A 22,489-nucleotide genomic window follows, 5' to 3' on the forward strand; every position below is an offset into this window, starting at 1 on the left:
TATGATAATACAACGCATAAGTCAGTAACATTATTGGGCATATTAAATAGGCAGAGAATATCCTGAACAAAATTTCATTTGAATCAGTAATAAACTTTCTATAAATCAATTTTCATAACCATAAATCCAGCTTTTCCTCTCTTGTTACTCAATGTGAATCAATTCCAGCACAATAATTGCAGTATCTAATATTTTCCTCTGTTGCACAAAAGCAGATTGGAGAGACAAATAAGCTAAGGACTCAAAGGTCGAATAAATATTGCGTTTTCATTTTCACATTTCATTCCTATCAACCTGAAGTATCAATTGATTCATCAATGGCGGTAATGTTGACAATTTCCATGAACTAAATGCACCCCCACTAGTTTTTTCTTATTTCTTTTTTAAATGTAATAGCAATGACAACAAGGATATCCGTAAATGTTGAAAAGGTTTGCTATTGTGACATGTATGTGTATAAAAACAACAGCCCCATGGAAAGAAAAGGCTACAAATGTCTTCATACAAACCAATGGGATGGAGGCTGTAGTTTCATCTCACAGATGACCAAAATCCCAACCCCACCCCCACCCCTCACACCCCAAAAATAAATAATACACAGTCACTGCATGGCACTGATTTTCAGAAATATACATACCTCCCTCTCACCTCTTGTGCCTCTTCCGAGATCTCCAAAAGTTTGGCAAATATCTTGATATAGAATATGGGCAACCAAAGAACCGGAAAAGATTTTGGCAATCTTTTTTCCCTACTTCATCATTTCCCTGTGAGCTTAAATGACTTAAATAAGTTTTCCCTTCATATATATAACAAAGCTGCTGCCACAAAAGCATGCTCAATCCTATTTCCACCGAAACACTTGAAATAAACAGATATACTAGAACAAGCCCTCTTGTGGATAGTAGCGCCGCAGACCTTAGCAAAGCAAGAAAAATTTCCATCACAACCCTGAAAGCCATATCCCTGTTAAACCCATTGAGACGGCCAAAATTATTAGTTAATTGTGGCCATAGATGCAACCCTGCATATATAGACAAGATTGATACATAAATTGTACTGATGACAGCCGAGATGAGGAAGAGAATGAAATGCCGGTGATTTGCTGCACCCACACAATTCCCAATCTGCAAGATGATTATGATTGTTAGTATGCAAGTAACGAGCTATACTTTTCACAGAAACATTTCAAAATCCTAGCGACAAGATCTTCCCAAGTATTTCATGTGGTCAAAATATTTTAAAAAGAATTTGTGAGAAACAATGAAAAACAGATTTTTTTTTTTTTTTTTTTTTAGATAAGTAGGAATGAAAAGCAGATCCTAAAACCTCCCTAATCTCCAACATCAAAAGCTGAAACCCCATCCCACTAATTTTTAAAACTTTTCAATATTTCTATTAATTGTACACGACCAAGTTTGATTCTCAAAGACACAAATTTTTTAACAATTGTCTTGGGGTAATTATAAATTTCAGAGCAGATGCTATTTCTTCCAAATCTAAAATCACATGATCAAGAACATCTTCAGAAGTTGAAATAAATCCTTAAATCCCCCCATAAGGCCTCAAGCCCCTATACCTTGAAGCCTTTTCAATCAGTTGGAATCCTGATGTGCCGAATGAAAATTTTCTAAAACTTTCTCAGATAAAAGAGAGGAAACAAGAGAATTGAATTGTGTCAACTATATCAAAAGATGATGATCAAACAGTTCTGTTTTTATTTTTATTTTTTTAAGGATATTAAAAAAATCTGGAGGAGCTGTTTTGATAAAAAATTTAATGGAAGTCAAGCAGGGAATTTGGGGAATATAGTAACTCTATTGATTTGAGGAGAGGAATGATAGGCTCGTACAAAGAATTAGGATGATCCAATGGATACATCGAGGAGAATGAAAATGAAATAACCAGTGCCCACAGGATTAACTAAGCCTTTTACTTTTTTTTTTTGGTTATATACAAGAACAAAGGAGAGAGCTAAATTGCACGAATTATTGTAAGTTAAGCTAAATAGTCATATCATTAAACTTTGAAAGAAAATGATTGAGCATACAATGGTACGTGAACTAACAAGTGTTCAAGAAGTATTTAAATTGTCATGACAAACATCAATAGAGGCTATTTTCTTATTTGGATGTTTAATGAAGAAATATAAATAAATGGGCAAATATTCCCACATGGTTTTATAAAACTCTATGATTATTTTTTTATAAGTAATAAAAAGTATATTAAAAAAATAAGAAGGGTGTCACCTGAGTATACAAGAAGTATACATCAAGGACAAAACACAAATCAAGTGCATAAAGTACAAAAGTCCATAAAACCATGAATTGAAAAAATAAGAGTTTAAGATCTAAACTTGTTCTCTAAATCCTCAAAATGCTGGTTATTCATCTCCCGCCAAATGCACCACATCAAACAATGAGGGACAACCATAAAAATAGCACTATTCTAATGTAGCCCAAACTTTCCTTGCCAGCAAGCCAATGACTCCACCACAGTCTTTGGCATAACCCAGTGAATGCCAAACAAGGTAAACACCATAGTTCACAAATCAAAAGCAAGAGGGCAATGGATAAGGAGGTGGTCTACTGATTCCCCATTTCTTTTACACATACAATTCCAATCTAAAATCAAAATCTTTTGTTTCCGAAGATTATCAATGGTCAAAATATCCCCAAAGCTGCGGTACAAACAAAAAGCAACACTAGAAGGGACCTTAAACTTCCAAACAGTCTTCCATGGGAAGGACTGATCTATACTTTATACTTTTTGTCAAAATCTGGTAATAAGAGCAAACTGCAAAAGTTCTTCCCATAGTAGGTTTCCAACAAATCTTATCATCCCCAACTTCCCTTAGAGAAACTCCATAAATACTATCCACGAAGTTAGTTAAGGACTTTAATTCCCAATCTTGAATGGCTCTTACAAAATTTAAATCCCTATAAAAAATACGAACAGTATTTGGGAACTTCATCAAATCAGCCACATAGACCTCCTTATTTGGACTTATAGCAAATAATTCTGGATAACTCAATCTCAAATGGGTTATCCCCACACCAAATATCCAGCCATAATCTAACAGTAAACCTAGCCCCAACCTCAAACTAGATGTGACGAACAAAAGAAGGCCGGCCACAGCCACAACCAATAGACTTCCACAAACTCACTCCATGAGGGCCAGTAACAAGAAGAGAGCACCAACCTCCCCCTTCATAGCCATACTTCATCCCTATCACCCTCCTCCAAAAGGCCTGTAGCACATTCCCAAATCTCAATAACCATTTTCCAAACAACACTTTGTTAAAACTTCTCAAACTTCTAATAGCCAAGCCCCCAAAATGAAGAGGAGCACAAATCATAGCCTATTTCACTAGGTGAGTGTTTTTTTTATCATCCCCCATACCACTCCAAAGAAAGTTTCTTTGAAGTTGTTCAATATGGTTTGCAACCTCCACCGGGATAGGAAAAAGAGAGAAAATAAGTTGGAAGAATGGACAAAGTACTCTTAATTAAAGTAACTTTACCTCCTTATGAAAGATACAATTGTTTCCATCCCGCTAATCTCCTCTCCATCTTCTCAATAATTGGATTATAAATAGAACTATCTCTGACATTCCCACCTAGTAGAAGACCTAAATATTTCATCGGGAAGGAGCCTTGATTGAACCCTAGCACATCCACCATATCTGCTATATTTGGAACACAGGGACTAATTCAGACTTTCCCATATTAATTTTCAGCCCAAATACAACTTCAAACCAAAAAATCACTGGTCAAAGAAACAAAATCTAACAAGATCAACATCACATAAGACCGAGGTATCATTGAAAAAGAGAAGATGGGTCACCTGCAAAGAGTTACCCGTGAGACCCACACTAACTCTGACATAAGACCATCTCTCACTGCCTTATCCAACATTTTACTAAAAGCATCCATAACAATGACAAACAATAAAGGGGATAATAGATCACCTATCTTATACCCCTAGAGCTTTCAAAGAAACCACAAGGAGTGCCATTGATAAGAATAGAGAATTTGACTATAGAGATGCAAAAAGAAACCCACCTTCTCCATTTTTTAGGAAAACCATAATGATCCAACATATAAATGAGGAAATCCTAGTTCACATGAGTAGATGCCTTTTCTGCATCTAGCTTACACAAGAACTCCTAATTTCACCCTACTATCCAAGCATTCATTGGCATTAAGAACGAAATCCAAAATCTTTCTTTCTTTAACAAAAGCATTTTGAGATTTGAAAATAATGTCCCCAAGCACCATTTTCAATTTGTTAGCTAAAACTTTAAAAATAATTTTATACAATCCCACTCCCCCCCCCCCCCCCCCCCCCAAAAAAAAAAAAAAAATAAAACTAATAGGCCAAAAGTCCCTTACTTCCACTACATCAAATTTCTTAGGAATTAAGGAAATGAAAGTGGCGTTCAAACTTTTATCAAACTGAGCATTCTCAAAAAAATACTGAAAGACTTCTAGAAGATTTGTTTTAATAATCGGCCAACAAGTTTGAAAAACACCAAGGGAAACCATAAGGTCTAGGAGCTTTATCTCCATTGAAATCCTTAACCACCCAAAATCTCCACTTCCTCAAAAGGTCGTTCCAACCAGCCAGCCTTATCCTTAGAAATCATGGAAAAATTCAGCACATCTAGGTGAGGGCGATGTATCTTATCTTTTGAGTAAAGACTCTTATAAAACTGAATAATACCATCTTCAATAATTTACTGATTTGATGTCAACACCCCATCAATATTGAGACTGCCAATGCTTTTGTTCCTCCTATTAGAATTAGCCATATGGTGGAAAATTTTCTTATTATTGTCCCCCTCCTTTAAACATAGTACCCTCAATTTCTGTCACTAGCTAATCTCCTCCAACAAGACAGTCTTCTCAATTTCCATGCAAATCCTCTCATTTTCAAGCTTCTCATCCGCAGATAAAGAAAATCTCTCCGTTTTATAATCCAAGGCATTCAAATCATTCCACAACTTCATTCTCTTAATGGTTACACTACAAAACTCTGTTCCATTCCGCTTCTTAAAATCTCCCTTTAGAGCTTTCAACTTCATAGCTAACTTATAACTAGGAGTTCCATAGAAGTGATAAGAGTCCCACCAATTTTTTACCTTCCCCACAAAACCATCCACCTAAAGCCACATGTTCTCAAAACAAAACAGCATGCATCACTAATGAATACTCCCACCATCTAACTTACCAACCATTTTTTATGAAAATTTGGATAGTGTTCCTCCCACTCAAAAGAAAAGAGAAAACGATCTATCTTGGAACTAGACAAAGAATTGGACAAAGTGTAACTGCCACCCTCCAAAGGGATATCCATTAACCTATTAAAAAAGAGATGAAATCTGAGAATTTGTGCATAATCTGAGTGATGTTTACATCCCCCAAACGTTCCAAAGAAAAGCAAATAGCATTAAAGTCACCACCCACACACCATGGTAGACTCCACCAACTATTCAGTCCCTCCAATTCCTCCCACATCAATATTTTCTCCCTATCCACATTAGGATCATACAAACCAAAAAACCCATTCAAAATTGTCCCCCGCATTCCTATTCTGCAAGACACCGAAAATTGACCTACAGCTTCATCCAACTTCTCCACAGCTCTCCTATCCCACATTACCAATATTCCACCTAAAGCACCTATTGAACTCAAATAAACCCAATCAACATGCTGACAGCCCCAAAGACTTCTAACAAAGTCCGTAGTGATAAGCTCCATCTTTGTCTCCTACTGGCAAATGACATCAGCCCACCATATTCTAATAAGATTCCTAATTTGAAGCCTCTTATCCTTCTCATTCATCCCCCTCACATTCCAAGAGACTATCTTCACATTCATTGGAACACAATCACACCCCTTTCCCTATTGGAACCACAAGATTTACCAGAGGCGGAATCATAATTAATAGAGCTCACCCTAACTCCTTTAAGCCCTTCCCTCCTCCCTTTAATTTTTTTTCTCATAGCATTGCCCTTTGTCTGATTCTTTCCTCAACAGCCAAGAGGAAATTAGAAGCAAGTTCTTCCAAACCTTCTATCGACGTCTCCAAAAAAGAGCCAAATTCCTAGAACTTGCTCTGAAAAAAGGGTGACATACGAGCCTGATTTCCAGACTGACCATCTTCAAACAGACCGGAAAGATCCTCGGTAACATGGGTCTCAATACAATACGATATAGCCAATGGAGTCACATTCAATGGTTCTAAACAATCCGAATCTAGTCGGGCAAATTCCACCATCTCGCCACCTTTGTCGAACCAATCCTTAGAATCCACATCCACCACCACTACTCTTTCCCACACAGATTGTCCCTCTACAGGCATTAAAGAATTCACTGAATAATCCACAACATCAAGCTCACCCGAAGTAGAGTCCTTTAAAATGCCTAATGGATGTCGCTCGATCTCCATTGGCACCACCACCCTCTTCCCATCACAAAGTTCTAAAACCCACTTATTAGAATAACCTCACGATTTACTCATGTCAGTAGCTTGATCAAATATAAGCTGCTTTATTTGTCGGTGCACCAACTCACTGTCAACACCAGAGTTGAGATCAATTGCCAAAACCACCATGTCCTTGAATGTTGGCACCGATACTTGTGGAGTGGGGCTTGACTCAGCATTGTGTGGGTTCACATCTTCCTCAGAGATCTACTCCATGGTGGCCGAAATTGGTTCCGAAGTATGGGTGGGAGCTCTATTGAGAACTCGGGATTCCAAAACATTTGAACTGACCTCCGAGTTACGGAACGCAAGGGTAGATATACCAATATTGGGGTATGGATCATCGCCGGTAGTGGAAGAGCCAAAGCACTCGACGCATTTGCGAGAAAAAACCAAAGAAGGAATAACTGGAATGGGCTTTTTGATTGAAGCTGGCTGGTCTTTGGGCAGATGAGCAGACCCAACTTGGCCCATAAAAGAGCCCTGAGGCTTCCAAGCTTTAGTTGTGGGCCTAGACTCCTAAAAAACATCTTGATCTAGCTGGACTTTAAGTGTGGGCTTGATTTCGTTTAAAACAGGAGCTGGCTGTCCTAAGCCCACTTCCTTAATTTCAAAAAAAACCACACCCCACCTCCCATCAAAACCTCGCTCCACACAGAAGCAAAAATCCAAAGTGAACTTTCCAAGCATATCGTTAGAAACAATCCCATTTATAACTGACATAACTTTCGCCCCAGACCCAACCTTCTCTTTCCTAGAATAAACATTGCGAAAATCGTTGTGATTTCCATTGGAATTTTTTACTTTTGAAATTGGAAATTCCAAAATTTTCACCTTCCCTTTATTCACAATTCCATAGTTATTCTGCCTCCCCTCCACCATCTACAGAGCAAGCTGCTTGAGATCACCCTTTTGATTTTTGGGATGTCCAAGTTGGAGAAGAGAGCCTCTAACGTCTTCCTCAAGTGAAGTCCAAATCCTCTTCATCCCCTCCCCAACTTTCCTTCCGGTATCACAATGGACCCCTTAAGCCGGCCTTGGATGAGATCAGAGATAAGCAAGAACATGCAATGAACATTAGAACCAAACTGGATAATAAAGATTTTATCTCCCTCCCTAAATGTTCAGGAAAACTGTGTTGGAGAATGTTTCAACACCAACCCTTCCACATTAAACAGCAGCCTCTTAGCATTCTCCTTCCCCAAAGCAACAAAATGGGATGAATCTTGACCTTTTTCAAAAATACGTAACAATAACAAATAACATATAAAAAGTACCACTTTCTTCAATTTAGAATTCAGAAGTTTTGGATTTGACAAAGAAAAACATAGATCCTCCCATAGCAACAACAACAACAACAACAACAAAAATAAAAAAAATAAAGGAAAACGTAAACCAAACAGAAACAAAAAAGAACAAGAGCAGAAATTTATGGCTAATTTGAGGTAGCCAGGATGTGTTGAGAGAGAGGACAAGAGAAAGTGAGAAAAATTTTAGGTTTAGTTCCCAAGCAACAATTTCATTTCCTAGTTCATTACCTTCAGTCAATTTGCTCTATGATAGAGAACCTAGAGAGGTAATGTGCTCAATTTTGGAAAAGAAATATGTTTATTGATATAGGTTCACATCAAGGATCAAAATTAAGTTCTTATGTCTTTGCATTGCTAATATAAATGAGCTCACCAGATTGATCTAGGAAGAGGTCCTCCTATGATGTATGTTATTTGCAGATATATTGTGTTAGTCGATGAGACCAAAACGAAGTCAACTCCAAGTTGGAAAGTTTAGGGGCATAACTAGAATCTAGATATTTTACATTAAATAGGTGTTGTAGGATAAATTGAGGAATTTGTCTGTGTGATTGTGGTGGGTTTTGGGATTGGAGAATTTTGGATCTAAGGTTACAGATTTACCCCTGAATATAAAATTGACCATAAATAATAAAATAAAACACAAATAAATAAATAAAATGTTTCAACAGTAAAACACACATAACTAAACCTTTAAAACAGACGCAGGAGGCAGTGAGAAGACAAATTTCCTATTAAATTATTTGATTTTATGTATCAAGGGCAATTTTGTAATTTCCTAATATTTTAGAATGGGCTGTGCTTATAGTCTATTGGGTCTTACTTTAGTTTTATTTTAAGCTTGGTTATTTAGTTTGGGTTGTGTAATAAAGCCCAAGGAGTCCAAGTCCAAGTCTTATTAGGGTTTTAAGAAATCCTAGTTCAACTAGGATTAGGTATTAGTCTTCTATTTAAAGAGTTGTAGTACTTTCTATTGAGTTGATTATTAATGAATGTTTTCAGAATTTAAGAACTATGCTTTCTTTTATGGTTTGTGTGATGCGACCTTCTTCGAGGTGTGATGCCAAGGAACCCTAGGTGTGATGCTTAAGAAGTCTAGGTGTGATTCCTAGAATTTATCTATTTTCTTTAGTTTTATTATTCACATCACTATTCACAACAACCCAAATCTTGAATTTCACCTTTGATTTCATTCCTAAAACCCTATTAATCCTTGTCCCTTTTTCTAGCCTATTCCCCACCAAAACCTAACCCTAATTCTTCAAAACCCAAGCTATACCAGATCTGTCCCTGGTGTTCTAAATCAAATTACCTTGTTCCCCCTTGTCCTATATCAGTTTGGTATCAGAGCGGGGATTTTGCATCATGTCTACACGATCAGGGAGATTGTTTAAGGGGAAATTGAGTGACGGTGAGTGCAATGATTTTATTTTTCAAATCTTGGCTCAACTCAATGAATTTAACCTTCGATTGAATGATTTAGAGAGTCGAATTTCTAAACCTAATGATCAAGAAGTTGCTGTTACAATAAGGGAAACATCCGAAGCCAATAAGGGTGAGAAAGATAAGAATGAAGCAGAACAAACAGCAAAAGAGCATGTCAACACCAATCAAGGGTCTAAATTGAAGGGGTATCGTACCCAAGGAGTACCACAAAATTCAATTCTTGAGTGGGCTAGAGAAATATTAGAAACAAGGCGATATGAACCTTATGATATAGCTGGTGATATCACAAAGAAGGTGAGGATGGAAGTTCCAGATTTCGAAGGAAAGGTTGATCCCATGGTATTCTCAGATTGGATTGCTTCTATTGAAGAGTATTTTGATTGGTATGATACGGCGGATGATAGGCAAGTAAGGTTTGCTAAGATGAAGCTTGTAGGCTTGGCAAAAGTGTGGTGGTTTGGTGTCGAAAACAATATTAGGAGAATAGGCCAACCGCCCGTAGGCACATGGCAAGAGATGAAGATTAGGTTCGAGAAAAATATATGCCTGCTAACTACAGAGATAAGTTGTGCGAACAACTTTCTAACTTGAAGCAGGGCAGCATTTCAGTAGCTGAGTATATGCAGAAATTTGATGAAATTAAGACTAGGAGTTAGGTAGCCGAAAAGCCTAGTCAAACACTAGCTCGATTCAAGACTAATTTGAGGCCTGATATACAGAGCGAGATGCTTAGACAGTCTGTTTATAATGTGGAATATGCATTCCAAGTGGCTCTTGACATGGAGGAGTACTTGAGAGATCCAATTACTAGGAAGAATGGGTGTCAAACCGAGGAGGCAGCGTTTAAGAAATATTTTGAGTTAAAAGCATCTACCAATTTGGATGATTCTAAAGGCAAAGGGGTTATGTCATATAATTTTAGTGGACGAGAGGCTAAATGCTTCAAGTGTGGTGAGGTAGGTCACATGAGTTTTCAATGTCCAAAGAAGAGAAGTTTACACATTAAGATAAAGAAAGGGCAACACAACGAGATGAAGATCATAAGGAGGATGCATTTGATTATGGAGCTTTTGCTATGGATGACTTGGAGGAGGATGAAGTGGATACTTCTCTTTTATCTATAGTGAGATGTATTTTAGCAGCCCCTAAAGTAGAGAAAGAGGATTGGAGGCGAACTTCAATATTTCAGATGTATTTTATTAATGAATGTTTTCAGAATTTAAGAGCTATGCTTTCTTTTATGGTTTGTGTGATGACCTTCTCCGAGGTGTGATGCCAAGGAACCCTAGGTGTGATTCCTAGAATTTATCTATTTTCTTTAGTTTTACTATTCACAGCTACTGTTCACAAAAACCCAAATCTTGAATTTCACTTTTGATTCATTCCTAAAACCCTATTAATCTTTGTCCCTTTTTCTAGCCTATTCCCCACCAAAACCTAACCCTAATTCTTCAAAACCCCAGCTATACCAGATCTGTCCCTGGTGTTCTAAATCAGATTACCTTGTTCCCCCTTGTCCTACGTCAAAAACCCAACAATTTTTCGCTTCATTTGGATTTCATACATGGGGCCCCATAAAATAAATCTTTAAATGGGTGAATTTACAAAGTAGTAACAAACTAATCATCCATGACTGCATCATATGCAATAAAATTTTGATAAAAGTATAGATAAGGATGGAAGCATAATAAAACATAATGATCAATAGATGACAAACAATTATCAAATTCAGTATCTTAGATAAATAAAGCATAAGGATAATGAGCTTAAGCAGGATTTATGTGCTTAAAACAGAGACCTGTTTAGCATGTAAGGGTTAACGAGGTGTTGGAGGAGAAAAGGAATTGGATATGAAGAAAGAGACTAAGGACTTATCCCAGGATGACTGATTAAAGAGAATGGAACAAAAATCTGAAAAATGGAAAAGCTAGCTCATTTGAGGAAGTCACCTGGGGTTGGCAGTCAAGCAGTATGGCCGAAGAAAGATGAAAATTATACAAAGACTTTTCATTAATTAGCTAATTCTCTCAAGTAAACTTCTTTGGAAACTTAGAAGATGATGGAGTGTCACGTCCAGAGGATGGTGAGGTTAAGGAATCCTTTGGTTTTACTGGGGATTATATATTGAATCATCTAATTGGAGACCTCAGGTGGGGGTTAAATATGTCCTCTATTGATGAAGACACTAACAAATGGATGTAATACAATATGAAAAAGAAGAAATACTTCAGCATTGCAAGATATAGATGGTGATAAGGCTCCAAGTCTACGCATGGATACAATCACATTTTTTTTAACATTGATGGGGAATCTTAAAGGCTAATATCATACATGTCTTTCAGACTTGGTATGATAATTGTAGGTTTGAGAAAACCTTGAATGCTACATTCATAACTTCGATTCCTAAGAAGAGTGGTGCCATTAAAAATTTAAAATGATGCTAAGAATTTGAAAAAAAACAAAAAACACAAACATAGAAAATAAAAAGAAACCAAGGAATCAACACCTAGGATTGCCTGGAATCAACACCAAGGCATTAGAAAAATCCTAACTAGAATCTTATTCATAAACTAGTCTCATTGGAGTACAATAGCACACTTGTATAAAGACTGCAACTCAATCAAAAAAAGGAAAGCAGGAGATGAATCCGGCACATAAAAAGAAACAAACCAACCCAATGGTTATCCAAACAGCAGATCAAAGACCAAAAAAACACACAATTTAAGTCATGAAGGGTCACATTGGCCCCAAAGTTGAAGATAAAGAGGTGGCAGCTCAGCGCGAGAGCAGAAGGCTACTCTGTGGTGTTTTTGTGGGTTGCCAGAGGAACACAACTAAACCTGTGAGTGAATCATGGTCAGGCGATGGCAGTTGTGTGCCATGAAGACCACCACACAATCTCACTAGAGCTTAGCTGACGTCTCCAGCCAGTGAACCCCATTTTGTTTTGCTCATCGGTATCGAGAGTAGACCGTGGGTTGCTAAATGGTTGTGGATGCGGTTGCCGATGATGGAGAACAGTGGGTTGTGGTCGCCAACGGTGGATAAATAGTGGGTCATGGTCAACAGAGCTAAGAACGCTTGGTGTTGTATGGCTCTGATACCATGTTGACTAAAAAATGTGTTTAGGGTTAATTTTATTGTAATTGCCCTAACACATAAATATTATTTATATATAGACAGTGCTTACAATAAAATTATTATTTTGCCCCTAACTTAATACTCACTCATAACAACTTTCTTAATTGACATGGGGGATGCCCCAACATGTATATGTAATGGATCTATTCATAATAGAGTGACTAAGTTTTATGCTGGCTGTGACCACAACCCTCCTCCTTTTTCCAAGCTTAGGATCAGCTGTGAACAAAATACATGACACTAAACATAGACAAATGCAGAGTTAACCTAAATTACTAATAAAGCCTAAAATAAAATCCAATGAAACAACTGAAAAAAAAAAAAACAATTGATTTCTGAAATTAAATAAATAAAATTGTATTCATCATTCCCTGCATCACCTATTCAAGTTATAAACTTCAACTACAACTTAACTACTTAATGCAATTAATCTCTTAAAAAAAAAAAAAATTAATTAATGGCAAAGGTTGGTATGAGCATACAGAACAAGAGTAATTTTTGTTTTGCAGAAAACAGAAACCAAAAAAAAAAAGGGGCAGGATTCCATACATAGGCAAACAATCTTATGCCTCCATAAACTGCTTCTAAGGACTGACCAAAGGAACATGAAGTCAACGTTCAAAGCACAGAAAAGCAAATTTAATAAATGAACCAGCCCCTTGCTTAATGCCACATCCCAAGTCACCAAATCCCACTAGATTGCAGGTTCAACTCAAATAATAACATGTTTATAGTGGGCAGCAAAACATCTAATTAACATATCTCAAGTAAGTTATTAAATAAATTGAAAAGGTCATAACCACTTACAAATGGGCAATGATGATCCATATCCAATATACACATTCCACATGAACGGCAGTGATGAGTCCTAGGTGACTTTGGTTTTGAGCAGTAGTGACAGAAGGTATAGTTCTCAAGGTCACCTTGCCGCACAGCTGGAAAGCTACCCCACTGCATGCTTGGAGGCATGCCAGCACAACAAAATGCCGCAAGGCTGAATGAAGAAAGGGTAGTTACAGACAAGATCACCGTTATGATGGAGTGGAATATCCCACAGAAGTAGCTAATAGAAAAAACAATTGGGCACACTGCCCACACCCCACCACCTGCATTTTTAGGAAAATGTATCAAGATGAGATGGAAAAAGATCATCAAGAATATGGGATCCAGTAAAAGGTTAGTAAGTAGTGCACTGAGACTTGAGATGGAAATGAGGGTGTACAAATTCAAGATAAAAAATAATAATTCTTTATATTTAGTTAATGGATAATAATATGGCTATGGGCAGCATTCTTTTGGGTAGACACAACAAACTGCACAAATAAACTTAAGTGGAAGATTCAATATTGAAATGTGTGTTAACCTGCACGACAGTGGTTTGTAGCAATATCTCAAGGACCAAATGTCTTAAGTTCAACTTTCACAGGCTACTGATGCTTTTCTTTCCCTTCTCATAAGACCTAGACTGTTTAGGTTTGTGATTTCTGTGTGATAACATGCATGATATAATCCAAGGGACGTGTGTGTGTGAGTGTCTGTAGAAGAGAAACATAATTTATAAGAACATTTACCAGGCTGGTGACGGAAATACAAAGGTAACTCATGCAGGACCTCTTAAACCCTATTAAAACTATTTAAGACCATCAAGCAACTGAAAAAGAGATCAGATCCCCCGTGATTAACATCTCACCAAAGCAGATGCCAACACACTATTAAGAAATCAAAAGAATATATGTTTTCGGGAACATTACACCAAGACCCCCTAAATTTTATGTTGTTGCACTAAGACCTCTATTTGTTTTTACCAATTGAGTACAATTACTTTAATACCGTATCAAATAGACCCCTTCTGTCAATGGTCCTTTCATTTGCTAACAGAGAGATCACATGGCTATCATTTGAGCCTAAGATATTGGCACCAATTCATGAAAACAATGGGAGAACCCTAAATCCCCAATCAAATCCATCCCAAAATTATCAATAAAAACCAACAGAAAACCATAGAGTATGTTTGGTAACTGTTTTTTTTCTCTTATTTTCTGTTCCCAAAAACAATTTTCTATTTTTGAGACTAAAAATCTTGTTTGACAACCCAAAATAGACAGAAAACAAAAACTGTTCTCAAAACTCAATTTGTGAAAAAAACTGGAAACATGCAAAATGCTGTTTTCAGTTTCTAATTTTTAAAAGTCAATAAAAACATGCATTTTATTTAATGAATCTGTCTCATTTAATGAGTTAGCATTAGAGTTCAAATCCTAGCAACAACATATTTTAGTATTTTCTATTTTTTTCTTTAAAAAACTATTTTTTTAATTTCAACTAACCAAACATGTTTTTGATTTCAAAAATACAAGAAATTTGTTTTTTTATTTATATTCCCAAAAAAAAGTTTTTGAAAATAGAAAACAAAAATTGTTACCAAACATAACCTTAATTTCTCTCAAACAAAACCCCATACCAAAAATAACCAAATCTAAAGCAAAATAATCTAGAATGCTCAAGAATATTTCACACAAATCAAAAACATCATCGCATGATGAAGCAGCAAAGGTAGATTTTAGAAATCTTACCTTGCTGGAAAGCTCTATGATTTCTTCACTGGTGATTTACCGTTGTGCTAGGTCCAATCAGTGATACAATTTTCCAGCAATTTATTTTCTTTCATTTCAATACCTTCCCCTCTACATTTTGACATTTTTCTTTTTCTTTTTTCCCCAAATTATTAAGTCTTCCAACCTTGATCTTGTGCGATAGACTTGCTCACATCTTGTGATGTTATGGATTTGAAAATGACATCTTGCACATAATTTTTTGATAAGGACATCTTGTTCATAATAATTCCAAATCCACATATTAATAAAGCTCAAATGCCTCCTAAATTTCATCAATAGAAAATAAATGTCTCCTTTCATACTTTCTAAACTAAAACATGAAATTCAAATCCTTCTCTTTATATAATTCTATCTAAACGAACCGTCAGCTTTATTTATAATAGTTATGTAAACCATATTTTCTAGGCTCTCTTTTGATGAAGGAAAGGATGCCCACCATTTGACATACATCAATTAACTTTTGAACTACTAAAGATAACTTGCAGAAGTGAAACTGATAATATACCTAGTTCTAATTGACAAAGAAGGGAGGGGGAGGATCTCAGTCATGCATTCAATAGAGATTAGATATCAATTTTCCAAATAAAGAGAGAGCATTATTGGCTTACTTATCACAAAGAGCATAAACACAATGAGGACACAAACAAAGCACCGGTCACGCAAGCACCTCCACCGAGAGCCCTTGCTTTCACATTTCGACGTGTTTTGATTTGTTATGGCCCCACACCAACCACACTTGAAAATAGGTGCATGAGATGGAAGAAGAAGGCGTAATCCACAACCCCAGCATGTTGCCTCGTGATCGTCATTGACTATTGTTATAAATTGCTCCTATATGTGACCCTTCCATTAGCAACATAGTTTTTAAATCACAACGAAATGCGCAAAAAAGATCATCCAAAAAGCCATATGTAGACAACAACTGGCCATGCACCAATAATCATGTCCAAATACAAGTGAGCAACCAAGGAGACTACAGAGTGCAGAAATTTTAATGACAATTCATAAAGATCACTAGAAAGGCATAATTACAGCATGATTGGCCCTGCACCCATAAACATGCTCACTCACTCATGTTATAGGTGTAAGAGGAATAGGCACTATTGGCAAAAGTGAGCTTAAGCGCCAAAAGCTCAGCAAATTTCAACTCTAAAGTGAGGTACGTTTACAAAAGTGCGCTTTTTGGAGCTTTTCCTATCAGCTCATAGAGCACTTGTTGGAGCTTTTTATTTTAAAAAACAAAACAAATGTGAAATGTAGCGGCCATATCTTAATGGTTTTTATATACACCATGGATTAGTTATACAGAAGTCAATTTTATGGTATGATACCATACAACTAAGTCATTTACAAATTCTAGAAAGTAAAAAATCCATTCATGACCACCCTCTTTTTTCTTCTTCTTTTTCTCATAGGATTGTTTATAGTTCACAAAATCCTGAAGTCCATAAAATCCTCTCTTTTTTCTTCTTCCTTACAATCACAAATCAATTCCTTGCCTAAAACCTCACATAAGTTCTTCTAGAAAAAATAAAGGCATTAAATAACTCATAAAACCACCCTTCGCTTTAATTCTTAACACAAATCACAGGCTCATAACCCTTTGTTCAACAATTGTAAACTATAGACCCACAGATACTGATATCCCTATACCCACCAAAAAAGCACATGTAAACAAATTCCTAAACTTACAATTCATTATTTGGCTTCCAACAACACAATATTCAGAAACTGGGTATCAGTTATTTATCATATCATATCCATATCGAGCCTGTGAAATTAATAACACAAGGAAAGGAAATGGGAGCAAGCAAGAATAAGAGAAACCCAAACACCAAAAGACGTAGTAAAGCCAAAACAAAAGTCAAACAAAAAAGTTGGAAGTGGGAACTAACCTTGGGGAGGTCAGCCATGTAACAGAGATTATTTCAGAATGATGAGGCTATCTATCTATGTATGTTCACTTGGACCATTTTTCTTCTGAACTCATAAAAGTAATTTCAAAGAGAATATAAATAAATAAATAAAATTTAATAGTTCCTCCCCAGACCCAGAGTCGGAGGAGAGGAAGAAGAAGACTTCCTACTTCTTGTTGGTCCAAGCGTCCAGCTCTGCTTTGGGGAATTTTTTGGATGCTCTAATCATCCAGGACAAGTTGGGCTTGGAGCATTGGGCCTTCCGTCTTCGGTTTTCTTTTTCTTTTTTAATTATACATATATTTATATATATATATATATATATATATATATGTAATATGTATATGCTGACCTCTTTGCTTAAAGGTTTTTCTATTTTTTTGAAGAAAAAAAATTAATAATTTACATTTATCATAATCATTATAATTTGGAGTTATTACATTTTTAATCACAAAAAAAAAAAAAAAATTAAAGAGTGGTAAAAATTTATTTCATTTTCAAATACATAATATTCATCACACCTATAAATTTTTTATTAAAAAATGTAATAATTCCAAATTATAATAAATGTAAATTATTAACTTTTTCTAAAAAAAGTAAAAGAGCTTCTAAGCATATGCGTAAGCGTAAAGACTAATATTAATCTAGTTTCTAAAAATGTGAGTAGAACAATTCCCCTCCAAGTATATGCATTTTGTAGAACTGAGGCACATTGGATATTGATCTTTCTAGGCCATTTGATAAAAAAGCTCTCCACTTACATTTTTATTTATTTATTTATTAATGAGACATATGATAGAATATATGCACCACTTTTTTCTTTTGCAACTTCAATTTCTTTATAGGCCATTTCTAATCTACTTCTTATTTTTTTTCTATAGGCCAATGTAAAGAAAATAATAATAATATTTTGACCAATTTTTATATACCCGTACTTCTTATTTTTTGAATTATTTGACTTTTGCTAACTTTGTCATATTCGCTATCAAATAAAAGTAATTAAGTCATGCGAATCTAATAAATATGATTTTTTTTAGATTGTAATATGTTCATTTAATTTCATAAGTGGACTTAAAATAATTTTAAATTAATTTAAAGAAATTAAAAAAAAAAAAAAGTAATACTTCTCACAAAAACTATAATGCACCTAAAATCTGTTGAAACACTCCATAAAAGAATTAAAATATATTGTAACACTGAAATCTATTGAAATATTTGATGCAAAAATACTGGGTACAAAAATTAAAGTAAAACTTCATCCATGCTATAGTAATTATAAAATAAAGTAATACTTGACACAAAATCTAAAATGGAATTGAAATCTCCGAACACTCGATACAAAGCTGTATATATTGTAGCACTTTGAAAACGAATGGGACGGTTCATACAAAAAAAAAATATGTTTGTTTAAACAATTGGTAAAAAAATATGTTTGTTTAACCATTTGGTAAAAAAATTAAAGTGGAACTTCATGCTAGAAATCTCACTTTCTTGAGTTTCCATTGCCACTCTCTTGTATTTGCACATCATCTATATTGATGTCCTTAACATAGCACTACAAAATTATATGCAAGCGTTATATAACAATAGCCAAAACAAATTCATCCCAAAACAAATAAACAAACAATAGCTAAAACAAATTCTCTTCAAAAAAAAAAAAAAAAATAGCTAAAACAAATTCAACCCAAAACAAACAAACAAACAAATTGATATGATTCTATAAGGGGAAACTTGAAATCTATGTACAAATATTTGGCACTCCAATTAGGGATCTATAGGAAGATGCCAAAAACATTGAATAAAATTCAAATTTTTAATTAAAAGCAAAAAAGTACAATAATTACTAAATCAAAAGAAAAAAAAAATTCAGGAGATAATCTTCCACTTTCTTGAGCAATTTTTTCTTGAAACCTTTTCAAACTTTCTTCTCCATTTTTCCTTGTGAGAATTTTTTGTAAGAAAATTTGAGGCGTTTGAGAATATTGAGTCTGTTGCTACTCTTTAGAGTTTTGTTCGAGGGGAAAGTTTGAGGCGGTGGAAACACATATTTGTTTTCTATCCTAATATTTATAGGAATATTTATGAGAATTTTTTAGCATATCTCTACGGTTAAGGATGTATGGGTTTTTTTTTTTTTTTTTTCAAACCATATAGGACGTAAAAAAACGTTAACAGTGTTTTTTTTTTTTTTTAAAGGAAAGAATAATGAAACTTGGATAAGTTTTTAAAATATTAAACCCGAAAATTTTGGTAAGAGAAAAAAAAGTAGTTTAGATTTAAAAAATAATAATAAAAAATAAAAAATAAAAAAAATAAAAAGATAATGAAGCTTGGATAAGTTTTAAAAAATTAAAGCCAAAAATTTTGGTAAGTGATGATGCCGAAAAAATCACCAATAAGTCACACAGTCCTCGCACACTCGAAATAGCACCTGCACAACAAAAGAGAAGACCTAAGAGAGCACCGGTGTGGTGCTGCCCAAATACCCTTCGAAGGTCAAGTTAGAACTATTCTCACAACTCTAGAGTGCTAGAGAGGGTAAATTATACGTACCTCGATTCGTGAGAGCATTGGGGTTTTTATAGTAGTAGAAGGCTGGCACCTCTTCCTTTGTGTAGAAATCTTTTCCTTATAGGACTCTACTTGAATAGTTCCAAAAGTGATGAGCAAGACCTTTCCTTGTAGAGAAGATCTTCCTTCAGTGCGCGTATCTTCCGGAATTCCTTTTGCACAAGGATTCCTATTTTCTTTGGGATTCTATGATGATTCAGGCGTGGGTAGCAAGTACTCTTCATCCAGGTTTTTTGTTGTATCTATCCACGATGGGCCTTTGCGCAAGTTGGGCTAGCTCTCCGTCGACCCACGGACCAGGATCCGTCAAGCCCATTTAATAAGGCCCGTCACGCTATATTTTATCCCCTTCAGTTGTCCCCTTCACCCTATGGGTCCGTTACAGATGAGTGGAAGGACCTATGGGGTGACGATCCAAAACTCAGGGGATGACGGTTCAAAGCAAAAAGGATGACGGTTTGAAGCTAAAAGAGATGACGGTTTGAATGTAGACGCCGTGAACTGCGCCAACCCCTGACAAGTTGTTCGAAAGTCATTAAGACGCATGACACGTGTCGCCCTTTGATTGGATTTTATCTCGAATCGAAGCGTCGCTTTGTCTTCCGTGCACCTCCTCTATAAATACCAGAGTCTTCCTCTCTCATTTCTCCATTTTTAGCTAAAACACACTTGTCAGAACGCAACTGTCATACCTGTCAAAGACAACCTCGTCTAGTTGCTACGTCTGTCATCGCCACACTTCCTCCGTTCATTCACAAGATTGGTAAGTGCTTTCTTCCCACAAATCCTACAAATATACTTTGCCCCTTTTTATTTTAATTCATTCCCCCAAATTTTATACACCCATCATAATTTCTAGATCCATCAGAGTCTTAGGTTTTGTCGTCACATGTAGGCAATGTCTAGTGCGTCGAGTAACCAATCAGTTGTCCGTGACGGGGTGGATTACGAGGAAGTATATCCGTCCGGTCATAAAAACCAAGAGAGTCCAGGCGAAGATAGGAATCCGTCCGCCTCCTCCTCGTCCTCAACAAATGAGGATGTGGAGATGGTTGAACAAGAAAAGGCTTCTGATGACGGTGAGGAACAGATAGTAAGATCCGTCATAGGTACTGATGGACTTAGGGAGTTCAACATGCTACCAGAATGGACAGTGAATAACTTCGTGTCCACCATCAAGGAAAACCACTTCAAAACACTTAGGGATAACTACCAAATTCCAGATAGCATCCCCATCCGTCTACCCTATAAGTCAGAGAAATGCTACTATGACGGGGTTGAGGGCGTCGGAGTATATGAGCAGATGCTGAAGGCAGGACTTAGGTTTCCGCTAAGCTCCCTTCACCGTGAGCTCCTCAAATATCTGGGACTATCCGTCAACCAAGTTTCCCCCAATGCCTGGAGGGTCTTCATAGCAATGGAGGTCCTGTACGGTGCTATGACTAACAATGCTAGGAGGCTGACAGTGAGGGAGTTCCTTCACTGCTACCGTCCGGATGAGATTGACAGGTCGAGGGGGATGTATAGTTTTGTACCCAGGAGTTCGTTGTTGAAAGTTATTTACGACACACCAGACTCAAATAGGGATTGGAAGAGCCGTTACTTCTTCCTAGAAGGTGACAGTTGGATGTGTCGCCCAAGGGACACGGAGCACATGCCCGTCGACACGACTTGGGGCATATTGCACTCGTCCAATATACACCCGTCCTAGTGTGTGAAAATTTTTTAACCGTCCATTTCGTAACTTATTCGACAATTTTAACTGTTCTTCTTCTTTTGCAGTTAGAAAGGACTTGGGCAAAATTGGTTACACTTAATACCATCCACTAGTATTGTGACGGACCAGAGCCAACGCCAGCAGCCGTCAAGTACGAAGAAAAAATTCGTAAACATAAGTCCGTCGTCTTTATTCTTATTTGAACGGTCTTTATTTCCATTTTAGTAGCTAACATTACCCGTCCTCCTTTTCAGAAATGGACGATGCTAAGAGGAGAGTGTTGATCAGGTCTCAGGCCGCAAAGAAAAAGGAAACAGGTGACGTGGCTCCTACTGGGACGGGCCCAAGTATCCCGTCCATAAAGAGGAAACCGCTACCTAAGAGGGACCGTCCTGCTAAAAAGGTCAAAGTCTCTTTGGAGCCCGTTGTAGGGCTTATGACTGAGGCTGCGAAGAAGGCCACTCCAGTGAAGCACGGGGTTGGTAAAGGCCTTATGAAAGGTCCGTTGACCAATCAAGAGAAGCCGCCTATCCTCCTCCGGGAGGATTCTAAACATGCCTTGGAGCAGATCTCGTCCATTATCTCGTCAGAGGACTACGAGGACTTGGGGAACCACTCCACGGAGGCCATGGAGGAGACGGGCCTTTTTGCAATTGCTCAGGTAACCCAGTCCGTCACCTTTATGTTCGTCCTTTCCTTTTGCTTCCTATCTAACTCCTTTTTTTCATTTCAGGCAATGGTTATGATGAAAGGGCTGATGGGACAATGTCTTAGCCACGAGACAACCCTAGAGCGTGTACGAGCGAAGGCAGAGCAGACGGAGGATGAGCTGAACCAACTGCGAAGTTGGAAACCCAAGATGGAGAAAAAACTTGAACTTTCAGAAAAGGCGAGAAAAAATCTTGAGCAGAGTACGAAGGAAGCGAAGAAGGCCCTTGAGGGTAAGGATAAGGAGATACAAGACCTGAAGGATAAGCTCCGTCAGGCTTAGAAGGCAGCGATACATGAGTACCGTGACTCCGACGCCCTAATTTCCGAGCTAATAGACTCATTCCTTCAAGGCTTCGATGACGCCATCCGTCAATTTAAGAAAGCCTACCTAGACTTGGACATTTCAAACATCAAAGTTGAGGACCAAGCTCAAACCTCTGTCATGCCCGTCGCCTCAAAGGATACTGACGACCTCTTTGCTAATGACAAAGTTCTTGGTGACGGGGAGTCAGCTCAAGCCCAAAATGTACAAGTCTAGCCCGTCGTAGAGGTAGCCCATCAATCCGTTGCCGATA

At 36.8% G+C, this 22,489-nt stretch overlaps 1 protein-coding gene across 1 annotated transcript; it reads right to left on the minus strand.

The window, feature by feature from the left end:
• Positions 1-342: 342 nt before the first annotated feature.
• Positions 343-17,115, minus strand: LOC115982589 (protein S-acyltransferase 11). The gene is made up of 4 exons (XM_031105225.1): positions 16,895-17,115; positions 15,608-15,830; positions 13,192-13,490; positions 343-1,124 (listed from the first exon to the last, which is right to left on the minus strand). Exons 1-4 carry the CDS (start codon positions 16,910-16,912, stop codon positions 645-647), a joined length of 1,020 nt encoding a protein of 339 aa, XP_030961085.1. The 5' UTR covers positions 16,913-17,115; the 3' UTR covers positions 343-644.
• Positions 17,116-22,489: the final 5,374 nt, after the last annotated feature.

Source organism: Quercus lobata, chromosome 3 (genome assembly GCF_001633185.2).
Source record: "Quercus lobata isolate SW786 chromosome 3, ValleyOak3.0 Primary Assembly, whole genome shotgun sequence".
Lineage (NCBI taxonomy): Eukaryota > Viridiplantae > Streptophyta > Magnoliopsida > Fagales > Fagaceae > Quercus > Quercus lobata.